The sequence below is a fragment of the Protopterus annectens genome, chromosome 3.part0 (assembly GCF_019279795.1).
Source record: "Protopterus annectens isolate FY-2018-M chromosome 3.part0, PAN1.0, whole genome shotgun sequence".
Lineage (NCBI taxonomy): Eukaryota > Metazoa > Chordata > Ceratodontiformes > Protopteridae > Protopterus > Protopterus annectens.
In genome coordinates, this window is record NC_056731.1 from 542,722,811 (window position 1) to 542,748,647 (window position 25,837).

Here is a 25,837-nt window from a genome sequence, read left to right on the forward strand (position 1 = left end):
TCCCTGAGGATATAAGCGACCGTGCACTCACCTTCATAATCAGATTTAAGAGTGACATCCCAAGTCCAATTACCTATAGAACAATAAGGAGTAATAAAAATTTTAACTCTGATATCTTCCAAAATGAACTTAAAGCATGCAACTGGCCACCCCTCAAAAACTTAATTCTAGAGGAAGCAGTAATCTACGTTAATACTAAATTCTTAAGTATTCTTGACCTCCATGCTCCAAAAAGGACCATTAGAACTAGGAACAAACCTGTCCCCGGCTCTCAAAAGAGACAAAACAAAAAATGCTCCTCAGAAATAAAGTCTGGACCAAATGGCGTACTACTAAAAACCCAGAGGATCACATAAAGTTCAGACAGCTAAGAAATGATACAAAAAAGCCATTCTGTCAGACAAAAGAAACTGTTACATTCAACTCCAACATACCCAGCAAAACAAACCACAGCAATTTTGGGCAGGGATAAACACACTCTTACACCCATGCCGTTCTGTCACTCCCTCCCCTGGAGGTACTGACTATGACAATCCAAAGCAAATCACAAGTACCTTTAATACATTTTTCACTGAGACCATTCAGTCTCTTGCCAATCAACTAACTCCTGACAGCTCATCTCTGACGCCCTCTAATACTACCTTACCTCCCCCATTTCATCTCAAACCTGTCCCTACATCCTTTATCTGTACCCTTTTACTAAAACTCAAACCTACCACCACTGCAGCAGATCTCCTTCCTGCAGAATATCTGCAAAAAGCTGCAAATGCCATAGCCTACCCCTTCTCCATTCTGATTAACAGAGCAATCTCTGAGGGTACTATTCCTTCTATTTGGAAGATCGCGCATATTATCCCCCTTCATAAAGGTGAAAACTCTAGGGAATTATCCGGCTACAGACCTATTGCTATACTATCTCCACTGGCAAAAAATCATGGAGAAATGCATTCATAAGCAACTGTTAAAACACCTAATAGATAACAACTTATTAGCTAACTGCCAACATGGCTTCAGGCCATTTCACTATACTACTACTGCCCTTTTATCCTTCTCTGACTGTATAAACAAAAATCGCAATAACAATACTCTGTCCTCAGTCCTCTTTATTGATCTCTCTAAAGCTTTTGATATGGTTAACCACCAACTTCTCATAAACATACTCAAAAACCTATCTCTTGATGCACTGGCTATACAATGGTTTCGATCCTACTTAAACAATAGGCAACAAGCAGTTCTGTGGGAGAACAGCTTATCTCCCCATCTCCCCATTGTACTCGGTGTCCCCCAAGGTTCTATACTTGGACCTCTTCTATTTTCATCAATGACCTGCATGCTGTAATTCCTCAAGCTTCCATAATACAATATGCAGATGACTCCACGTTAATATGCTCAGCCCCAACTCCATCAGACCTTCAGTCTCTCACCCAAAAAGTGTTTAACATAGTTGAGGAATGGTTACTACACCAGTGCCTCATCCTGAACCCCAAAAAAAACAAACTCCTACTTTTTACTCCCACCAATAGGGCCACACCAGTACACTTTACTGTCACATCGAACAATGGAACCATCATATCCCCCGACTCTACCACAAAACTCCTAGGGGTACTAAATGACAATAATCGTAACTTTGGTAGTCACATTAACAATACCATAAAAACAGTCAACAAAAAACTAGGCTCCCTCTATAGAATCAAATCCTTTCTTACCCCACTAGCAAGATCTACTATTGCCCAGACCCACTTAATCTTTACCCTCCTCTATGCCTCCCCTATATATACTAACCTCTCATAAAAACAACATGAACAAACTGGCTGTCTCCTATGACAATATTGCTAGATTTGCAACAGGCTGTATATTCAGAACCCATCACTGTATTAATTATGAACGACTAGGTTGGCTAGAGTTACCAAACCTACTTCTATTTAAACAATTAACATTTGCCTACAAAATCCTGTATCAGTCTAATAACACACCAATTCTTACCAACCTTATCACCCCCTACAGCAACCTTAAGACCCTACTGTCATCTAACAAAATACTAGTACAAATAGGCAAAACCTACAATAAGGTTGGGGACTCTGTTCTCTAATACCGTGGGTAAAACCTGGAACTCTCTCCCCAGTGACCTGACCTCCCTTTCTTCACTAACACAATTTAAAATCAGGCTTAAAACCTACCTCAAATCCCATTGGTTATGCACCTGTACGAACCCAGACTAACCTCTCATGTCATTTTTTTTCCACAAAGATACCTGTCTTATTACTGTATATACTAACTGCCTAATGAAAACCATAAATATAACAGGCCTTAAAATTGATTAGATTCTCTATCTATATCCAAAAACGTCTTTCAGACTACCTACTATGTTAACAAAAGATACTTATCATAAGATTCTGCAATCAAATGTGTTTTGAAGTGAACATATTTCCTTATATTCTACTCTACTCACATCTATATGATCTTTCATGTATCAAATAGCTTAATTTTGTATTGTACTTGCACCTGTGAAATTTTGTTTTGTTTTTATATATAATATTCTACTTTACTTTCGAGGAGCTTTTCTCCCCGGGCCTCTGCTGTATCCAGCTGGACTAGCCCGGTCAACAAATGTAAAATAAAATAAAAAAATACATAAATAAATAAACTTGCTCATGCTCAAGCACTGTACCTTGTCTGCAGTACACAAGAGCCGTACTGTACACCATCTACCAGACCCTTACAGATAGATAGATAGACATTACAGCTAATTGAAATGTTCTCAAATTTGTACATTTGTCATTTATCATTTCATGCATTTTGTTTCACTGCAATGGAAAAAAATGTTCAAACTTACAAATTTAAAATGCACTCTAACAAATGTTGCTGTATTTAACAAGAAATTTTGATTCACTTTCCTGATTTAATATAACACACATTTCTGAATGCTCCTAAAAATGTATGCATGGAACCCATGGTGTGAAAACAGCCCAGGGACCAATATACACTTAATCTTCCACTGACCAGGTGCATTTTCAGTGAATGCGAATTTCAGTGCGTTGCAAAGGAAGAGAAGTATAACTGTTGCTCATTCTAAGTCTGTTTTCAATACGCAACTGTTTTATTTAGCAAATGGCCATCAGTCGTGTTAGTAGCTCAGCAGTGACAGTCCCTACTCTGGGCCAGTAATCAAGGAACCTCAGTCCTCACCACTGACACCAGTGAGGGATGGCCACTAGGAGCAAAAAATGGATACACAGAGTATTTTCAGGTGCAGCTCTCTGCGCCAAGCACAGTTTCCCTTAAGAGCACACAGAGAGCACACTCCAGACCTGGGATTGGACGCTCCCTCTCCCTCTGTAGGCCCCCAAACAAGATTCCACACTGACCACTTTGGAGCTCTGTATCCCTGGTTCCAGGTTGCTGACACACATACACACACACTTGGATGTTTGATTTTCACTCGCTCAGACACACACACTTGGGAAAGGCTGGCACAGATTTAACAGCTGGGCCCGCTCAGCCCAGACGGTAAGATAATTACCCTGCCACCAGTCAGCTACTCTAAGGCTCTTACAAGGGTACCCACTTATACGGAGTAAAATTAATACTAATACAAATGGTAGAGTTTAACCAATGCAGCAAGACTTCCAGGAATGGCCACAGTGTCACTAAAATAAGCATAAGTACTCTTAACATGTTAAAAGTATTCTCTGAAAGACCAGTCACAATTAAAAATATAGAAGTGTTTAATAATAAATAATAAAATAGAAAACTTGAGAATACTGAATATCTAGTTACGATAGAAATCAGAGTTTCAGTCTCAGGATATATAAAAAATAACACAGTTGCAGAAAAACAGTACTTAACTAGTCTCACTATATTTTCCTGACTGACTAAAGAATTACTGTTCCCTAGTTAAGTTGCTTACTACAGCAAGGCAAGATGATGAATGTTGAGTTGCTTACTACAGCAAGGCAAGATGAGATGTGAGGGTTGTGTGAGAGATCTTTCCCCTCAGGTTCCGAACAGCAAAGTGCAGCTGTGAGAGGTCCTTTATATCTCTCACTAATATCTAAACATCCTTTCAATGCTGGTTATAGAATGACATCACGTCTGGTCACCTGTCTCTGGTAGAATACACACCCAGAGGTTTTGCTAAGATCCTGTTGCAGCATCTGAAAGGTACAAAACAATTTCAAAAACTTCCACCCTTCCAGGGTAGCAATTAGTTCACCTCTATGGGCATTACAATAAGATTTGTAGTTCTGGTTTTCCCTGACAATTTTGTCTTTGGCTGCAATCAGACCTGTAAGATAAAATCTTTATGGCCTAAACCAACCCATTTAATTTTTACCCTGTTTTTCAAAATTAGCTGGACTGAGATTAGCCTCTTCTCTTCCAGAATTATCTGTTAAAATATACACATTTAATCAGTTATAATAATACTGTCTGACATACATATCTCTTTTCTGTCCAAGACTGACTGTTGATGAATTTTTAACATAAGCAACTTTACAAATATGTTTTTAACGCAAGCATCTGTACAAATCAGTGTGATAGTAAATGACAACATTCTTTACAAAACTATCAAGCTAGCTATGCTGGCATACATTACACATGCACTGCCCTACTGTCCCTGGCACAGATGACACTACCTCGTATCATCACACATCTCCCCCCTTTGAAGAGTCAAGCTAGTTAAGTGTCTCTGGAAAAATATTGCTTGAGAGAAATGGGCCTGTCTGGGAACGCATTAACCTATACCCTGTCTTGAGAGCCCATCTACATTGGCATCATGTTATATGCCTGTAACCCTAGGCTGCACCTCAATAACTTGGCATTTTGCTGTCTTGCACAGTGTAGTCATGTTAAGGGATTGTGGTCTGTAACCACAGTGAATTTCCTTCCATACAGATAGAGCTAAAGTTTATGCAGTACCAATACTATGACTAGACATTCTTTTTTATAGCTGCATAACATTCTTCCCTGGGTTAGAGTCTACGGCTGAGATGTACAACTGGGTCCTCTTCTTCCTCTGAGGAAACCTGTCTGAGTACAACACCCCCCCCCCCACCTTATGGTTTGAAGCATCCACTTGCACAACAAATTATTTGCTGTAATTTGGACTGGCTAACACATCTTCTGAAATGCCTGCCATCTACTGCATATACTAAGCACCAGGGCCTCCCTATCATGGTAAGGCTTCATCATGTTAACACATTACAGTTTGTGCCACTGCCTCCTGCCTAGCAGGTTTACCATGTAATTAACATCACTGACCTTCCTTACCACTTTGAGGGGCCCTTCCCAAACTGCTTGCAGTTTATTGTGTCTGACAGGAATAAACACCATAACCTGCTGTCCCACAGCATACTCTCAGGCTCAAGCATTCCTGTCATACCAGACCTTTTTCTGCTGTTAGGCTCCTGCCAGGTTCTTCTAGGCCAAGTCCATGAGCTCCCTAAGCCATGTCCAGAGGATTAAGACATATGCCATAACAGACTCCTTGTGGGATTCACACACACCCTCCCATTCATCACAAATCAAATCTAAAGGCCCCCTCCCTACGTCCGTACAACATAAAGGATGAAAAACCTGTGGATTCCTATGGTACCTCTCTGTATGCAAACAGCATATGGGGCAAATATTTGTCCCACTGTCTCTTAAACTGGTCTGCAAATACCTGTAGCAAGGTCTTTAGTGTAGAGTTTAACCTCTCCACAAGACCATTAGTCTGGGGGTGGTATGGGGGTGGTCTTTAGGTGCTTCACCCCATAACACTTCCACAGACAAGCCAGCAGCTGTCTGACATGAAATTGGCACCTCTGTCAGTCAATGTTTTTCTAGTGAAAACCTACCCTGAAAGTCTGTAATAAAGCATTTGCCATCTTCTCTGCTTCTGTGTAGGACAGAGCCACTTGCCTCAGGATGTCTAGTAGCATAATCTACTACCATCAGGATATATTACTTCTCTGTGGAATGTGGTGTACTCAGAGGCCCCACAATATCTGTAGCTGCCCTCTGAAGCATCTCTTCAGTCACAGCCAAAGGCATCAAATGAGCTTTGACCTTGTCTCCTACCTTGGCTACCTCTTGGCACTGCTCACAGGTCCTGCAGTATGCTGTTACATCCCTTGCAGGCCAATAAAAGGTCTGCATAATAAATGTCTTGGAATTCTGTATGCCCATATGACCTGCAAAAGGAATGTCATGTCCAGAAATGCCAGACGGTAGGCTCTTTGCACTACCAACTGCTGCATTACCTCACCCTCTAGCCCTCCCTCAGGAATCCACTCTGTATACAGTAACCCTTTGTTTCAGTATACACATTCCCCTTTTCCTTGAGAATCAGGTGCCTCCTTAACTACCTCCCTCAAAACTTGTAAGGTAGGGTCAGGAACCTGATTTTCAACCTGTTTTTCAAAATTAGCTGGACTGAGATTATCCTCTTCCCTTCCAAAATTCTCTGTTAAAACACATACATTTAGTCAGTTATAATAATACTGCCTGATATACATGTATATCTCTTTTCTGTCCACCCACTGTTGATGTATTTTTAACACAAGCAACTTTACAAATACATTTTTAACACAAGCATAATGTACAAATCAGTGTGATAGTCAAATGACATAAAATTCTTTAAAAAAACTCCAGCTAGCTGTACTGGTATATATTATACATGCACTGCCCTACTCACCATGGCACAGATGACTGTACCTCATATCATCACACTTACCTTTGGTGCAGAAGACTATGGTTTTTACTCTGTGTAGCTTAATTGCTTACACTGTAGTGCAGTATAAGGAGAGTGCTGCACAACTGAATATCTCATCCTTCAGATGAAATGTTAAATCGATGCTTCATTTGCCTGCATTGATGATATGTTCTATGAAATCTTTTACATCTGCCTGAGCTATTGAAGAGAAGTGGGAGATGTTGCCCAATGCCCTGGGCATATTTTCTGTAGTAGTATACTAGACAGGGTCTCCCCTGAAAAGAGGCTACTAGCCTGATTAAAGGATAATTATACCATGACCCCCCCAAAACGTGCACGCTGATTGGCCTGCATGCACATTGTAAATCGAGTTATACTAATGGAAAAAGGTCCGGTCACCCGGACTTTTTTCCATTAGTATAACTCTACTTTTAAAACACTGTCTCGCTATGTTAAATGGGTTTAACATAGCGAGACAGCTTTAAAATAAGCAACGGAGATCTCCGTTGCTTATTTTAGCTGTCTCGCCATGCTAAACCCATTTAACATAGCGAGACAGGTTTTAAAAAGCAACGGAGAAAGGAAGATCTCCGTTGCTTTTTTTTCGCTATGTTAAATGGGTTTAACATGGCGAGACAGTTTTAAAATAAGCAACGGACATCTCCGTTGCTTATTTTAAAACTGTCTCGCTATGTTAAACCCATTTAACATAGTGAAAACAGTAAAAAAAAAGCAACGGAGATCTTGCTTTCTCCGTTGCTTTGCACAACTCTGATGTACTGCGCAGGCGCGCAGTACATCAGAACTGCCGCGGATGCCAGACATCTGCGGAAGGGCAGTAAACAGGCATTATACTATGCCATTATTTAAGAAAAGTAATAGTTTCTTTTCTTAAATAATGTCATATAATAGCAATAACCACGCCTGGGTGTGGGTAATGCTATGTTACCACGGTTGGCTTTGTTTGGTCCCTCGGGCCTCGGGACCAAACCACGCCAACCGTGGGTAAATCCAGCATTACCCACACCCAGGCGTGGGTTATTGCTATAATAAACTGAAAGTTTTAAATTAAGTCCACATCTGTTTTCATTTCAAAAGTAAAAAAAAATAGTATGCAGACTGACAGTTTTGAACAGTTTTTATGGTAACTGGGGGGGGGGGTGATGGCAAGTAATGGCTGTGTGTGGGGGGCAAGGCTGGTCTTTTACGCTGCTAGATCCCCATTTACCCATGATCCAGCGTTGGTTGAATCTAGAACAGAAGCTTCTGTTAAAAAAGGGATAGTTAGTAGGGCTTGTAAAATATTGCATGATTACTATAAAAATCAGTCAGGGGGTTAGAAATGATTGGGAAGAGAAACTGAAAAAACAATTTAGAAGAGTGCAATGGGAATATATGTGTGTGTGTTTGTGTGTGTGTGTGTATATGTGTGTGTGTGATATATAGCTATAGATATATAGATAGATATAGGTAGAAAGATATAAATATGACTCCAAAGTATTCAAGTTCAGCAGAACTTAATTTTTTTTAGAAGTGTTTGCATAGGTATTTTTATACCCCAAGTAGACTGCAAATAATTTTTCCTCAGGGAAATAGCAAATGTTGGATGTATAACTATGGATGAGGGGGTCAAATGGCTGTAACGAAGGAAATGATTCTTTTGAGTTGGGGCACAGGATCTGAATTGCCTAGACAGAGTAAGGCCTTATTATGTTTAATTTTAATTCTGTTGGTTGCCCAAAAAACAGTTGCTAGAAAATAGAAATCTAAGTCTAAGCCAACTTTATTTGAGGTGTTGAATATTGTAGCAGAGACAGAACAGCTGGAAGAGGAATTTTTTTAAGGGAAGAGCAAATTACATTGAAATAAATGGAAATTGTGGGAACAATACATGCAGAATAATGCTCAGGAGCAGGAGGAATGAAGTTTAAGGGAAGGCAGAAATTCATCAGTTTATATAACTTTTGACTGATGGCATTTACAAAGAAAGAAAAGATATGTGCTGTATAATGTACATAAATGGAAAAAAATGTTAAAATGGTTTGTTTTCTTTTCTGTTATTGTATGTTTGCCTATGTCTTAAGTGATTATTTAATAAAGGTTTTGGAAAAAACCTTCAACACACAAATTCTCCGTCTCAGAAAAGGGCAGTGGCTCAGTCTCATATTTGGCTAGCAAGTAGAAAGACCTGTTCCATATTTGAGAAGTTTAGCATTGAGTACCACAAATGGGTGGATGAGGATAGTGTACGTCCCTTCTCCAGCAGTTGGACTGTCCACTTTTGTTGGTGTAGAGATGTCCAGTCTTGCTGGTGAACTGTCCAATTTACTTCCTGCAATGGAGGATGATGATCAAGGAAAACCCTAAAAGACTCTGTAGTTGCTTTGTTTTGGAAGAGACAGAATATTTTTTTTCTTGCAGCTGCAACCCGTAAAGGGGCTTGAGGCCCTCATGCTTGGAACAAATCCTGCATCACTCATTGAAGGACTTTTTCCCCTTTTAGTATCCCTTCTTCTGCTATGTGGACACTGTTTTTTTTTTTTAATTTTATCCGAATGATGGAAATAGGTTGACATCTTTACCTTTCTCCGTGAGGTCAGACAAGACATCCTCAATCTGTTTGCCAGATAGGTGAGTTTAAGAAGCATTTGAAGGAATTGTTATAGTTCATTAGGTAGGCCTAAGACGGCTTAAAATATTGGATTGTGGCTGCAGCTAACATAGCAAAAATAAAGTCCTCTTTACAGAGGAAGAAACAGTTCAACCAACCCATGAGGAAAACGATCCGGTGTCAAAGAAAGGAGGAAACCAATCCGCATCCCGGGGGGGTGTCTAAGGACCCATCACCTCCCATGGAACAGCTGTGACTGTGCTCAGCACCTCCACGCAAAAAACAGTCTGACTCAATCCTTCCCTACTAGGAGGAGGAGGACTTGCCTCCTTCTCCAGTCATTGGGAACAAATCACACATGACAACTGGACACTGCAGATTATAAAAAGTAGTACTTCCTTCAAATCTGGCATTCACGCACTCCAAAACAATGAAGGGAGTGGAACAGATTTCTCCTCCTGTCTTGCATGATGTATTACATCAAGGTTCAATCCAACCAGTCCCTTCAAGAGAGTCAGGTGTAGACTTCTGCTCAGTGCTTTTTCCTAGTCACCAGGAAATAAGGAGCCTGGAGACCCATTCTAGATCTCTCAAGACTCGGCACATTCCCAGTACAACCAAAATTCAGAATGGTAACCTTTCAAAAACTCTTTCCCCTTTTTTTTCCCTCTGGCTGGACAGTGACTCTGGATTTAAAGAATGATGGCCTTCATGTTCCGATTTTACAGGAACACAAGATTCCTAAATTCCAGGCAAGGGAATTACACTTCCACATGTTTACTTTGCCATTTGGCTTATCTACTGCACCCAGAGTATTTACCAAATATCTGGAAGCAGCCATTGCCTTTTTCATATCAGCAGAGGTCCATATTTACCCATACTTGGGTGACTGCCTGATCCAGGCAACATCACAAGCAGAATTTATGACAGGCAAATCACTATAGATTGCTTTCAGAAGGTCTAGAAGTCACAACAAGTACACTGCACCAGAACTACCTTCCTCTGTGCAGACCTCAATTTAGTCTAATAGAAACCCTTTATAAAGAGGACAAAGTATTATTCCTTTTGCAGTATCCCATGAACATGTGCAGTAAACAGACCATTACGGCAAGGAAACTTTAAGGGCCCTGGTAGGCATACCTTCTTGCATTCTGATGGTTCCATTGATAAAACTGCACAGTAGCAAACTATAGTAGTTCTTAAAAAACTGCACTTCCTAGAAACACTTCCTCTCCTATCCTGCCTGAAAAAAAATTCTGTGGTGGGAGGAAAGTGTCAAAGCCAGCCCAAGAGCCCCTTTAAAACTCTCAAGAGAGTTCTCAAACTATAACCACAGACAGTGAAGACTGTAGCTAGTGGCCCTAAGATTAGGACTTGCTCTCATAGCCTCTTACATACTATGTCAAGCAAACTTGCTGCCACATAGTCAGAGCAGATCATTCATGGAACCCAGTGAATAGATGCTGAAGTGGGAAGTTTTCCTAGACCTCACACACAAATGTGGTGTCCCAGAAGTAAATCTTTTTACTTCAACAGAAAACGAGTAAATCAGTTCTATTCAAGGACTCGGCAGAGAGGAGTGTGGAGAACAGACACCTCTCTGGGGAGAGACATCTGTTCTCATTCAACTGGACAGACCTCTTTGTCTATGCCTTCCCCCAATACCCCTCACCTTCAGGTTATTTTAGAAGGTAAGGGCAGACAGAGAGCCAAAAATGACACTTATGGGTCCTTATGTTCCCGACAATAGTGTTTGTTCTTCCCACTGATGCTCAGCAAAGGGAGAATTATGTCAGTCCCCCTCTTCATGGACATCTTAACCCAGAACAAGGGGCCTTTCATTCATCCCAGCCTGAAAACACCGAATCTGACAGTATGGATGACTGGCTGCTGATTCCATCTAAACATTCATTTTCACAGTACTTACTATCTGTACTGAAAGAAGCTATAAAACAAGTATCAGGAAATCTTATGTGTTAAAGGGAAAAGGTTTTTTTGTGTAGTGAAAGGCTGATGGTATTCTAACCCATTAATTAATTAATTAATTAATTACCCAGCACATTAATTATTATTAAGAATAATAATTCTTATTTAATTAACCCGAGTTTTGCCCTTCCCTGAAAAATATCATTGAACCCTACGTCCCATCCAAAAATCTACGCTCTAACAGCAAACATCTACTTAAAGTATCAAAACCTAGTAAAAGAGCAGGTAGCTGCCTCTATTCCCATTCCTTAACTAAACTGTGGAACCCCCGCCCATCATCAGTTACAAAATTAGACAACATAATTTCCTTTAAAAGAAAACTAAAACATGTCACTGATAACCTCAGCTGCACATGCAACACATATCCAGAGCCTCCTTAATCTAGCAAAACTGTTTCACATAGCAAATATACTTGTGTATATGTCATACTGTTATACCATATGAGTTATCCCTAATCTTTATTGTCCTACTCCACACATCTATACAACTATCTTAGCACATTTTCTCTTGTTACTTTCTACTTTTAATACTACCATTAAATACATACTATCTATAATCTACATATTCCTACCACCTAGCTATAAGATTCTAACTATATCTATCCTATCTTTAAGTTTAACTCTCTAATTCTGCCTTCCCATTACACTTACCTTTCCCTTTTCCTACCCCCCACCAAACAAATTGAGCTGTATTAAATATTTCTGTTTAATTTTCCTACATGCTAATCTTCCATTGTTACTGTATTGTGCCTTTTTTACAACATATGTGTTGTTTAGATAGTTTTCTATATTATTTAATTTGCTTTATAAGCAGTTATTTCCTTACAAATTTATGTAATGATTTTCATGTAACTTGGAGCTTTTCTCCCCGGGCCTCCACTGAAAATGGTTCCCAAGCCCAGTGGACTTTCCCAGTCAACAAATGTCAATAAATAAATAAATTCTACCTGCACAAGCTACATTGAAAAAAGTACTAGAACATGCAGAAGCATTTCTAGACACTGAATCATTCCTCTCTTGCCACCAACTCATTCTTGACCCTAAAAAGATTACGTTAATTATATTCACAAACAAAACTAACAAAAGAAACTCTCAACCCCTCTCTATTCTATCCACAAATGGCACTAAAATTGAGCCAACTAACCCGGCCAAACTTGTAGGTATCACCATGGATGGCCAACTAAAATTTGATGTCCATATATCCCAAACAATCAAAAAAGTCCATGCTAAACTCTGCGCTCTCTATAGGGCTAAACCTTACCTAGCTCTACAAGCCAGGCTAGCCACTGCTAGATCTCACCTTCTTTCCACTCTAGTATACTGTTCACAAAATTTCACCAACTTACGCAAAGCAGGCCTCCAAAACCTTGAGTCCTACTACAACAAAATAGCTAGGTTTGCCACCAGTCTCCCCCATAAAACTCATCACTGCATTGCTTAAAACAACTGAGCTGGCTCAAACTCCTAAACCAACTCACCCTCACCCACAAAATGATTCAAAACCCAAATGACTGCCCTGCAATTTCATCCCTGGCCCAACTACATGTCAGCAGCAGATCCCACGGAGACTCCCTCTATTTAAACAAAATAGCTAAGTACTGGAATTCCCTACCACTAAACATACAGACTACTCCCTCCTATCCTGTTTTTAAACTAAAACTGAAAGAACACCTTAGAAACAACTGGCTATGCCCCTGTTGCTCTCCTGGATTGCTCAACACATCATTACCTTTTTCTCCTATATATACAGACCACTGCTTTTTGCTCTCTTCCTGCATTAATATCTGTCTACCCTTTTCTAAACTCCTTTCTGTCTTCCCATGTTTGCATTTCTTTTGTCTATCCTCTTCTACTCACAAAAATTCTTTCTCACAAATTTATCTACTTACATACTATCTACAATTACAATTTCTTACTCAGTCTGCATTTTTTTTATTTCCTCTGAGTTCCTCAAGTAAATTATTAGCTAGTTTTTACATTATATGCATATATACTAAAATTGCTGTGCTGTACTGCCTGAAATTGACTAATATGTATTGATTGTGTTGTTTTAGTCTACTGTTTAAATTGTATGTTGAAACTGACTCATTTATATTGACTCATACTGTTTTAGTCTACTATCTAAATTGTATTGTATATGTGGAGCTCCCCCCCCCTGGGTTTCTGCTGAAAATGGGCTCCCAATTCGGACAAACAAATGTAAAATAAATAAAATAAAATATCTTATTCCTGTACAAAGGAGAACTGTCTTATTCTAGTCGAAAGATGCGTGCTTCAGCTATATCTATCTGCCTTCTCATGTCCCCTGTAGTATATGCTTAGCCCTACATAAAGCATTTCCTAAAAGGGGGTCTTACATCTTAGACCACCCAGGCATGAACTTGCACACTCCTTGGGACCTCATTTATGTGCTGGAAAAACTAACACTACCATGCTTTGAGCCAGCTGCTTCAGCACCCCTCAAATTGCTTACATGAGAAACAGTTCTGTAGCTGAAGTGCAAAGAACCCATCCTAATTTTCCACAGGGCAGAGTTTTATTTTATTTATTTAATTTATTTTACATTTGTTAACCAAGGGTGTCTGACTGAGCCGAAAAGGCCCCTTTTCAGCAGAGGTCCAGGGAGAAAAGCTCCACATAGAAAAAATTTGGAACATAGGTAGAGTACATATATAGTACACAGGTACAGTACATATATACATTGTACATTAGACAGTGTTTGTAAGAGTGAAAACTGTTATCAAGTACTCTAGGTTTAGTATATGTACCTTATCCGCTTTCACTAGCCTGGGGAGCAGTCATGGCACTGCTAACTTTGCTTGAGATGTTTTCTAATGAGGTTTTTAAAGGAGGCTTTGGACGATGTGTTTTGTATGCTGGTGAGGAGAGAGTTCCATTTTGTAGCCACTGAACTACTGTATAGTGCGTCTCCAAAGCTACTGTAGCCGTTGGTGACTTCTAGTAGTAGTTTGCTTGATGATCTAAGAGGCCTTTTGGCTGAGTGATGTTGTACTAGGTTTTTGAGGGCAGGACACGTACTGGGGAGGTAATAGATAGAATGACAGAGGCAGAGCTGATTGTAGGTTAGGAGGTTGGGCAGTTCAAGCCAGTGGAGCTGTCTCAAAGCAGTACAGTGATGAGTTATGTATGAGCAATTTGCAGCAAAGCGGGCAATTCTGTTATAGCAGGCTTCCATTTTGCTTAGTTCAGTTTTGTTGAGATTAGTCAGAATGGGAGATGCGTAGAGTAAGGAGCGAGCAATGGATGGCTGATCTTGTGTTGTTGGTAAGAAATGGTTTGATACGGTAGAGTGATCCCAGTTTGGCATGTACTTTTTTAATAGTTAAGTTGAGATGACATGATCAACTAAACCCCCTTCTAACCCACAGAAAAGCGGTGAAAGAACTTAATTCTTTAGGTATAGACAGACAGCTAAGATTCTACTCACGTGGTACAAAATTTCCTGACATAATTTGACCAACTGCTGGTGGTCTTTGCAGAAAGTAAACAGGGAAGACTAGTGGGAAAGCAGACCATTTCAAAGTGGATTGCTATGTGTATTTCATTTTTGTTACTCTCAGCATATTAAATAGATCCTCGGTTGAGTTAGGACCCACTCAACATGAACAAAAGCCACCCCCACAGCATTTTTGAAAGAGATCCCTTAACAGGCCATTCTAAAACCTGACACGGTCTTCTGCACACGCCTTCATCAAATACTAACATCTTGGTGCCATATCAAGAGCTAGATCCTGGTTCATCTCTGTCATCCTGCAGAACTTGCTGTCCCCATACTAGAACTCTATCCAAACTCCCATATAAAGAAGCTTTGGGAATCTTTCTAAGGCACAGTCAGGTAACTTGCCATAACTGTAGATGTTTGAGTAGGTCAGTGTTGCAGTACCCATACCTCCCTCATACCTCTCATCTCTTCTTGGGTTAGGCTGATCCCACTTGCCTACTCATCATCCCACTCACCCACTCGTTTATCTCAGGAGTCAGTAGGGTCAGTGAGACAAGTCATTCTCCTCCTGAGGAACATCAGACTCCAGTACCTTGGATATGAAGATGGTGACAGACAATATACCTTTATAACTCTTATGTCCTGACATCTGATGGCAAAGAATGTCCACCAGCTGGAGGATGGTGTAAGGCTTGGGTACTGTGGCCATTCATGACATTTCTCATGATATGAAGTTCCCAAAACTCAGTACTGCAGCACTGATGTATTCGAACATCTTCAGTTATATTAAATCTACACACCTATACTTTCCCCGCAGTCCCCTCTGGAAGACACAAACTTTGTCAAAATCCTTGAATTAATGCACCAAAGGGAATCTTGGCCCCCTGTCCCACTCTCTCAGGATGAGGAGATGTTACTTAAGGCTTTCTGGACTTCACCATTTCTCTCTCCGTCTCTGGTGGTACTTCCTGATGACTGTCTTATAGATTTGATTGCCAGTAAGGCATCACAGAAATCCTGTTCCACTGAGGCCATTCCCAGGTAAGCAGATAAGGTACTCCATCCACCTGAGGATTGGCAAGGCATCATTTTAGCAAAGGCCATCTTTTGGACTCCATGGCAGATGGGCAGTCACCTAGAGAGAGCTGTGAGAGGATACAGTGGCTGTCCATCTGCCCACAATGTGGAAGCACACTTGCACTTTGGGCTTGTGTGCCTTGAAAGAGCTGAATTACCTCACACATATGAAATGCCAGAGGCTGTACAGTACCATTTAGCAGAATAGGATTTGGATTGTTGAAGAGGTTTACTATGCCTGAGTCAAGAATACAAGTTGAAAGTCACATGACAACAGTGTTAAACATCTTCACCCTGTTCATGCAACTATTAGTTGCTATTGCTGATGGGACAGCAAGAGAGGTGGCTCTCAGCATCATCTTAAGTGTCATGCTTGTCTCTGCCTCTGGAACTTTGCAGATAACATTGAGGCATTCTTCATCAGCACTTTCTACAATGGTTTCTCCCTGTTCTGACTTGAAGTGAAAGAGAAGGTGGGGAAGAGTGAGGAGGAATGAAAGACATTTGTCTTAAGTGTCCAATTTTAGACCCTTCAACGATGATACAATAAGAAATGAATGAGCCACTCCACTACATTTGTAATTCTGTAGAAATCACTTTTATTCTTCAACAAACAGTAAGCTCTTTCACGGTCTCTCGAACCGCTTCATCAGACTGAATAAAACAACAAATTGAATCCAGTCTTGTGGTTCTCCTTTCCTACTGACATTTCTTATAATTTATTTCATCTTCAGCATACTCTCAACTCAAGCGTAGTTCTCCAAAAAAAGACACAAGCCAATGAAAGAACACAAAACTGAAAACTGGTTGCAGGAAGGAAGGCACCAACCACAAAACGTAACAAGCAGTTTAATCCAAAATGAAACGTGTTTCATCACAGTAGATACTGTGACTTCTTCAGATAACAAGCAGTTTAATCCAAACTGAAGCGCTTTTCATAACAGTAAATACTGTGACTTCTTCACAGACCTCTTAAATGGAAGCTGTCGTAGAGGCATAGAAGGTTTGCAGAGTCAGGGATTCAGGGGTCCCTTCTGAAGGCTTCCCCTCTAGAGGCAGTTGAGGGGATCTCTTCATTCAGCTACATAGGTAGACGTTAACTGGGTGAGAGAAATCATATCCAGAGGTAGCACAATACCCTTTTCTCATCTCTCTCCTCAGCAGACACTACCACGCCCACATGTCCATAATAACCCAAAGCCATTCTCTTGGGGTAAAAAAGCCATTAAAGAGGTCCCACCAGATCATTCAGGTTTCATTTTAGTTCCAAAGATGAGGATCAAGGACCTCAGGTCAATACTGGATCTCAGAGGCCTAAACCAATATGTCAGAAAGACCCCTTTCAGAATTGTCATAGTGATAGCAATTTTGCTGTGCTTGAAAACAAAAAACTGGATGTGCTTAGCAGACTTTCAGGATGCCTACATCCACATCACAATTGCCAAGACATCCAGATTTTAGTGCTGGAAGCCAGTCACTTTCAGTTTCGAACCCTGCACATTTGTCTCTCTGTAGCCCCCCATGCGTTCATGTGTATGGCAGTAGTTACTGCCCATCTGTGACTGAAAGGGATTCACGAGCTCCCATACCTAGAGGACTGGCTCTTACCTGCTGCTTCGACTAAGTCTCTCATAAAAGCCAGAGATTTCATGCTACAACTTTACCTGTCCTTGGGAGTTTTGTTGAAATATGGGAGATCACAGCTACAGCCCACACATTCTATAGTGTTCTTAGGCAGTGATGGCTTCACACCACTTTTTCATTGGAATGCACATCCAGGGGAAAGTCAAATGTGAACTGAATTGCATATTGAGACTACCTTCCAAAAATCTTCAGTCCATGAGGAACACAATCAAAGGTCTACTAGTCCACTGATCACTTCTAGCCTCCTTGATTCTAAACGTTCTTTGCCTAATGGCTTCAGTAATTCTGATGGCTCCCCATGCTCATTTTTTCATGAGAGTCCTTCAGTGGATGCGAAGTGCTCAGTGGTCTCAGTTATCATATCTTTTCAGTGTTCCCATGTGTATGACTCAAATTTGCAGACAGCATCTGCACTATTGGATGATTTCTCCAACAGTATCTATTTGAGGACCATTCATCCTTCCACCTCTGACAGTGATGGGTACCACATTCACCTCTTTTCTTTGCTGTGAGGGCATTATAAAGTGAGATGGAAGGGGTCATGGACAGAGACAGAAGCCAAACTTTCACATCAATAAGATCAGTTGTCCTAGTGTTGCAGGAGCTCCAGAAATAATTTTCTATTGTCAGACAATATGTCAATGATATTGTACATAAACAAGCAAGGAAGGACCAAATCGTACTCCCTATGCAGAGAGGCTGTGAGAGTGTGGCAGTGGTTAATGGCTTTGCACCACTGTTTTGATAGGAATGCACATCTGGGGAAAGATCAGCTGTCTAGCGGAATGTCTCAGCAAATCCATTCTAATGCTTCATGAGTGGACTCTCAATCCTACAGTAGCACAACTTATCTTCAGTTGCTGAGGTTAGCCTTGCTGTGATTTCTTTGCTTCTCTGTATAACACAAAATGCCCTCATCCCCTCCCAAAGGGACATTCTCCAACAGGTGCTATGGTTTAGAAATACCAAATCCGTTTAAACCAGACTTTACAAAAGTAAACCAAATCTGTTTAAACCTTCCTTTACAAAAGTGTTTTTGTTTCAACCCTGGTTCCAGTTTTGTGTTTTAGATGCGGGTTTGTCAGTGGACTCCTGGGCTGCTTTTTTCCTTTTCATCACTTTCACTAATCACCACGTTCTTGCAGAAAACCTCAAAATGCAAAGCTCATTGCACCATTCAGGCCTAAGCAAGTCTGTGTTCCCTGTGCTTTAGGACTCACTTACTGAAGCAGACATGGCTTCTGGATCCCCTTCTCTCTCTCTTACATTCCAGCCAGACAACCTTTTCTGGACTTATAGGCACTGAAATTCACCACATCGTTTCATTAATTCTATTAATGAACAAAGATTCTGTCCTGTTCCAGAGTGTGACATGCAAAGTCTACAAAAATAAGTGGAAATGTTTTTCTGTATGGGCAAAGGTCTATATTCCTTCTGTAGTCCAGTTACTCCCTATTTTGTTCAAAGTTGACAAGTTATTCTACTGTTAAAGTTCACTTTGCATCCATTTCCAACTTCAGCAGTGAATTTTCAGTCTTTACTAGGAGCTCACAAGCTATGCAAAGCCTTTTTAAGCTTTCCTGTTATGCTGCCCGCAATTCCTAAACTATATTCTAAAATCCTTAACTCATACCACTTTAATCCAGTGTTTTCAAAATTAAAACTCCTTTTATGGAAGACCTTGTTTTTAGTAGCCATTACATCACCTAAACAAGTATTGGAAGTACAAGTCCTGTATTCTATCCTTATGTGGTCTTCTACACGGGTAGTATAACCAGTAACTAATCCTTTTTTTTCATTCCGTAAGGAGCATCTGGGTTGAATCTGAGTCAGGTTATTCATCTGCCAGTTTTCTTCCCTAATCCCACCAACAAGGAAGAGCATCTTCTACACAGACTGAACAGACAATTAATGCTTTACCTTCACAGACTCCCAGCTATTTTGTAGCCTTTGCTTCCTCCAGAAGAGGTTGAAAAGTCTTTAAGATGCCTGTCAGATTGTATATCCTTTCCATATTCTTAAAGAAATAAGACTGTCTTCAAAAAACAAAAGATCATTTCACCAGATCAAAATCAGTTTCAGTAGCATTCTTCACAAACTCTTCCATAGATGGAATTTGTACTGCAGCAACATTGTTTACATTGCATACCTTTACCTAGATGATAAATTGGATAGAATCCTAGATCCAGAAGCTCTTTTGGAACTACTGATCCCAAGAGATCTGAGAAATCAGGTAGCTTGACTTGGACAGACAGGGTGAAATAGGAGCTAGATGTTATGTACTGACCATGACACTGGATCCTTATTGTTCTTCATCCATCCAGTTGAGCATTTCTTCTCCCATCAAAATTGTCATACCTTTCAGGAGGGATTTTGCTGATCTACTCAAAGCTTTTCTGTCCTTCATTCACCATCCTTTTTCCATGTTATCAGGTTAACATATCCTTTAAGTGCTTAACGAATAAGAGTAAAGTTTGTCTGAGGGCAGAGCCAAGACAGGGACATGAGAGTTTAAAGGTGCTGAAGGCAAAGAGAAATAGCTAGCTGGATTAGACCAGAGGAGTGGCTTATTTCCCCTTCAATCAAATCGGATGATCTAAGGATGAAAAGCATTGAGTGAAAGGAGGATTGGTTCTTAGTCAGCATTTCCTTTTTTGTTGCATTGGAGGCAGAAGGGACTTGTAACTTATTTTCTGTAAACTAAGCCCATTAAATTAACAATCAGCTTTGCTTGTTTAATTTTGAATCCCTTATTGATGAACAATATTCGATCCATAAGGCATGCTAAAAGGACTAATTACAACATTGTCTAAATATTCCTTCTGAAAGTGTGAGATGATTGAAATTTAACATTTTTTGACCATTGTAGCACGGTGTTAGCTGACCGTCAGCTGCTCAGCTTCTGCTTCAGACATGCACACCTGGTGCTGCCCTGGAATGAGAGGAAGGAAAGTGGGGAGAGAGTGGGTAAACAGTCAGTATACTTGCTGTCACATGTGGGGAGGGGAAGAAATGGAGACTGAGGTGTGGGAAGCATTGCAGAGCTAAAAGTCAGCAGGATTTTGTATGCTGTCATGCATGCCAGGACCCCCCCCCCCATAGTGGCTGTGGTAGGTCGGATAAGGCATTGAACACAGGCCCTTGAGGATATGAGTGACCATGCTTCATTGGCCCTCCTATATGCCCAGTCCATTGATAATTCAGTGCCCAAGTCTGCCCCATGGCTTGATGAATGATCCCCCCCTTCCAAGATAGGCATGCCTATCCTCTTTGCCAGTACCATAGACCCCTAAGCTTCTAATTTAACTCTGGTCACCTGGGTTGTAGTCAGGGCTTTATCCCTCTACACTACTGGGCTAGCAACATTTTAAATGTATTGGTTAGCAATGTGATGCTTAATAATATGACTGGTGTAAACCTGACCTTTCCTGACCACTTAAGCTATTATGCCTTTGATGTTTTCAGAAGTATTTAAAGAGATAAGAAAAAGATGCAGCTTACACTTACATTTTGCTTCTTTGCTGCTTGGAACCTGAATCTGACTGTTAGCACCATATGCCTATTAGGTAATTTATCTTGATGAGTTTCTGCAGAATGCTGTACCTTGAAAAGTGTTTAACATAATTTTGGTTAATTTTGCAGATGAAGTTGTTGAACCTGTACATCAAACGTGCGCAAACTGGTTCTGGCATAAGTGAGCCTGCCTCAGATATTTCTGGCCAAAGCTAGTGAAGAAATCCATAGTGAGCAGTCTCTCACAGAAGAAAAATAAACATTGATCTACTGTATATGCAAGACGATTTCAGTAACACATTTTGGAATTTTTCTATTCTGTTTTTGAGGAGGATAACTAAATGACATCCCTCAGCCTGCATGCATCACACTAAATCTTTTCCAAATTGTAGAGGAACAGTATTAAAGTCCTGTGATCAAGAGAAATGAAAAGGAAACAAGAAAGCAGTTTATTTTCTTTAGTCACACTCGTGTGTCTTCCCAATAACTTTGACAGTATTATGATTGTAAAATAGTGGACTAATACAAAAAAGGTTATAAAAATATTTTAAGATTCATAATCAAAAAGTTTTGTTGTTGGTTGTGTCTTCATGCTTTTATTAGTTTTCTCTCCATTGTTCTAGTCTTTGCTGCTTTCAGGAGGAAAAATGAAGAACTGAAAGTGCTACAAAGGCAAAGCAGTTTTGCAGTTCTTTTTTTTTTTTTTAATACCACAGGTCAGTTGCTCTGTTTTGAAAGCATCCTACTAAATATTGGTTTAGAGATCCTTTGCCATTTGGTGAGGCTGCTTTATTAGTAATCCAGGTGTAATAAAAATTTCTTGCTAGTCACTCCACACATTATGTAAGATTTTTCAGAACTGCTGGTTGCAGTATAGTGGAGGGCTGTGGTGAAGACAAGTTGTAGACTTTTTTGTGTGGTTTAGATTTGAGGACGTGCTATACGTGCCATCACTTGTACTGTATACTTGGTTGCTTTGATAAGAACACAAATTTAGTGCTGTAAAGCACAAAGACTCGGCTTCTGTAACATTATGTATCATTTTGCACCAGCAGTCAGTTTTTTTAGAAACAACTTTTCCTACCTGGTTTACATCCCTCTGAATTCCTGAACCTCATTTTTTTATCACATGTGATGAATGGAGAGCTGTTTGAAAGAGAGCAACTGCACCATTAAACAGAATTTGTGTTTATTGGGCATGGGTGGGTTGTTTTTGGGACATGTGAAGGAGGGAGAAGGGCTAGTTTTACTTTGTATACATTTTGCAGCCACACATGTATAGTAGATTTCTATTTATGAATAACTAAAGAAAGTTTGTAACTTATACTTAATGGGTTTGTGTGTGATTGTCTGTTGTAAGCTTTTCATTTAATAGACATTCTGGTGTGAGGTAAATGAGAAATCTAGGCTTCATGCACTATAACAATGTAGGGAAGTTAAGGCCTTAAATACAGAAAAAAGGAGGAAGGGGAAGCACTAATAAGATCTCTGTTCATGGTGCATCAGAAATCATTAGTGCCTCTGTCTTCTAAATGAGCAGCAATGTTTTAGTCAACTCTTTCAGATAGTTCCTGGTTTTGTTAGAGATGAAAACATTAAAGTAAATTGACTGCATTCACAAGGAATCAAAATGTCTTGGTGCCAGAGCTGAATTCAAGTCTAGAATGCACGCTTTTGCAAAGAAGGTCTTAACCTTGTATCAGAAGACATTTGTAAAAATGTATGTAAAGTAAAAATGTCTTTTAACAACAAACCGTGTCTTCATTTTTTAGCTGCTGTGTCAAAGAATTTATTCCTTTTAAGTGTGCCATGCTCATTTTAAGTGTTTTTACTTTGTGATCTTTTTTTTATGTTTACATATATCAGTACTGCAACAGTAAAGTTTGTTTGGTACACACTTTCTCATTTTTATTGTTATGTAATGCAAATGTGTTAATTCACTTGTTTACTGGGGGCAGGGTTGCTGTGTTGAACTGCTGTCATTCATCAAACTGTTAATTGTCACTTTGTAATGCAAGATATTTGTGTCATACCAGTGTTTGCACATGATCATGTTGGATTCTTTTTACGTCATATGCAGCCGTTTTTTTTTTTTAAACAACATACTATAACAAAAGCACTGAATGACTGACATCTGCAAAAATAATGTACTTGTAGAATATGAAGTTTTTACTCTTCAAAATCAGGCATAAGACAACATTGTTAAAGGTTTTGCAGGATCAGCGATGCACTTCACTTCTGGCCACTGTTAGTGAAGCAGCTCTAAAAGTGTTGCAGCTTTCAGAGCTATAAAATACCTCATGGCTCCACAGTTTTTTCCAGTCTTGATAAGTTGGAGTAGCTAACACTCCATCTTCTACAAAGAATTGTGTGGCATCTCTAAGCATTTTACATGTTTTACAGGTACTGCCTGTCCAACCCAAGACAATAAAGTGGAAGCCGTCATTAGTAAACTCCAACTAAATGCAAAAAAAGCCCTTTATATCATCTGTATGTATATACCTCCTGGTAACAATATACCTATCTTAGAAAACTTTCTTAGCTGGGTCTCTATCACCTACCCCCAGGAAACTATAATTCTTGGTGACTTTAATATCGACTGGAATACCATCAACACTGAAAATCCCACCTCTCACATCAACCTAAATGGTTTCACACAAACCATTACCTCTACTACAAGGTTTAACAAACCAAGTAAAAAGCAAACCATTTTAGACTGGATACTAATAAACAAACTTAACATCACATACAATGTAGGTACTTTGCCTGATGACCTCAGTGATCATTGCTTAACCTTTATCACAAGAGAGAAGAATGACCTTCCTCACCTTCCTAATATTAGAAATACTCGATCTACCAAACACTTTAAAACGGACCTATTTCAAAACGAACTCAGAGCCTGTAACTGGAACCCCTTAAAAATACTTCCAGCAGTATCATTCTTCAATTCTACTTTTCTTTCCATCCTGAATAAACATGCTCCCCATTAGAATGAGGTCAAAACAGCCCCATGGCTCTCAAATGAAACAAAAAAACTTATCCTCTCTAGAAACAAAGTCTGGGCCAAATGGAGGCACCTTAGAATAAACTCTGATTTCCTTCACTTTCGTCAACTAAGAAACCTGACCAAAAAAGCTATATTAAATGACAAAAGAAAGTTTTACTGTGAACTACAAGAAACCCATTTTAATAAACCAAAACAATTTTGGTCTACCGTCAATAAACTCCTTTCCCCAGGTTCAGTCAAAACTCCCTCCCCATTCAATGCTGACCCAGACACCCCTGATCAAACTGCCAATGCTTTCAACTCCTTCTTTACTGAAACCATTCAATCTCTTGCAAGTCAACTGAACACTAATAACTTCTACCCTCCAAATATTTTAGCAAGCTCTTCCTACAACTTCTCTCTACAACCAGTCTCTACCTCTTTCATCCATCGACTTCTCCTCAAACTGAAACCTTGTACACCCTCTGCTGACAAGCTTCCTCCCTCTTTCTGCAAAAAGAAATTGCCTACCCAATTTCTATACTTATAAATAGAACCACCCAAGAAGGAACTATCCCTGACATCTGGAAAGTTTCTCATATTATCCCACTACACAAAGGCGGTAACTCTATAGAGTATTCTAACTTTAGGCCAATTGCACTTCTCTCACCTTTAGCAAAGATTATGGAGAAGTGTATTCATCAACAACTTGTTCAATATCTGTCCCTACACAATATCTTAGCTAACTGTCAACATGGTTTTAGACCCCACCATAGCACTACCACTGCCCTCCTTTCCTTTGTAGATACTATCAATAGCAATCGCAACAATAACCTTCTCTCTTCTGCACTATTCATTGACCTTTCAAAAGCTTTTGACATGGTTAACCACTCTTCTTTAATTAAGATCCTGGAATCCTCTCATTTGATAAACTTTCCATAAAATGGTTTAACTCAGATCTCTGCAACAGACAACAAGCCGTTCTCTGGGATAACCACATCTCCTCCTTATTGCCCATTTCTATTGGAGTCCTCAGGGCTCTATTCTTGGCCCACTTCTCTTCTCCTCTTTATTAATGATCTCCACTCTGTTATCCCACAAGCCACCTGCATTCAATACTGACGCCTCCACAATTATTTGTTCAGCAACCTCATCTTCTGACCTAATCACACTAACCCAAACTATCTTCAACACAGTAGAAACATGGTTTACTAGACGATACCTCCTCCTTAATGCTAAAACCAAACTTCTTCTCTTCACCCCACCACTGCACCTCCCACTACATTTTACCATCCTATCTAACAATAATACTGTCATCTCTCCAGACTCTACAACTAAACTGCTTGGAATAACCATTGATAACAATCTCTTTTGATCAACACATTAACAACACTATCAAATCTGTAAACAGAAAAATGGGATCCTTATACCGGATCAAACCATTTCTCACCCCATCAGCAAGAGCCACTATCGCCCACTCTCATCTTATATCCACTCTCTTTTATTCCTCTCCTATCTTTACTAACCTCAAGAAATCTAACTTAAACAAACTAGCAACTTGCTACAATAACATTGCGCTTCGCCACTGGCAACCCCTTTAGAACCCATCACTGCCTTAATTTGAAACTTCTAGGCTGGCTAGAACTACAAAACTATCTTACACTGACACAACTTTCTATTGCACACACAATTTTGTACCAACCTAATAACACTCCAATTCTTTCACAGCTTTTACCCCGTTATAACAATCTTACCTCCCTTCGCTCCTCTTCTAAACTCTTGACCAAACCCATAAAAGCTCACAACTTAGCTGGTGACTCACTATTCACTAATACCACAGGCCAAGTATGGAATTCTCTACCTA

General features: G+C 39.9%; 1 protein-coding gene across 20 annotated transcripts in view; it reads left to right on the forward strand.

The window, feature by feature from the left end:
* CLASP2 (cytoplasmic linker associated protein 2) overlaps positions 1-22,740 on the forward strand; it is a 7,203,062-nt gene extending 7,180,322 nt beyond the window's left edge. For all 20 annotated transcript variants that reach the window (XM_044064956.1, XM_044064947.1, XM_044064955.1 and 17 more), the window contains one exon: positions 21,117-22,740. In XM_044064956.1, the coding sequence (XP_043920891.1) occupies positions 21,117-21,203 (87 nt within the window). In that variant the 3' untranslated portion in view covers positions 21,204-22,740. The remainder of the gene's footprint in view (positions 1-21,116) is intronic.
* The last annotated feature ends 3,097 nt before the right edge of the window (positions 22,741-25,837 follow it).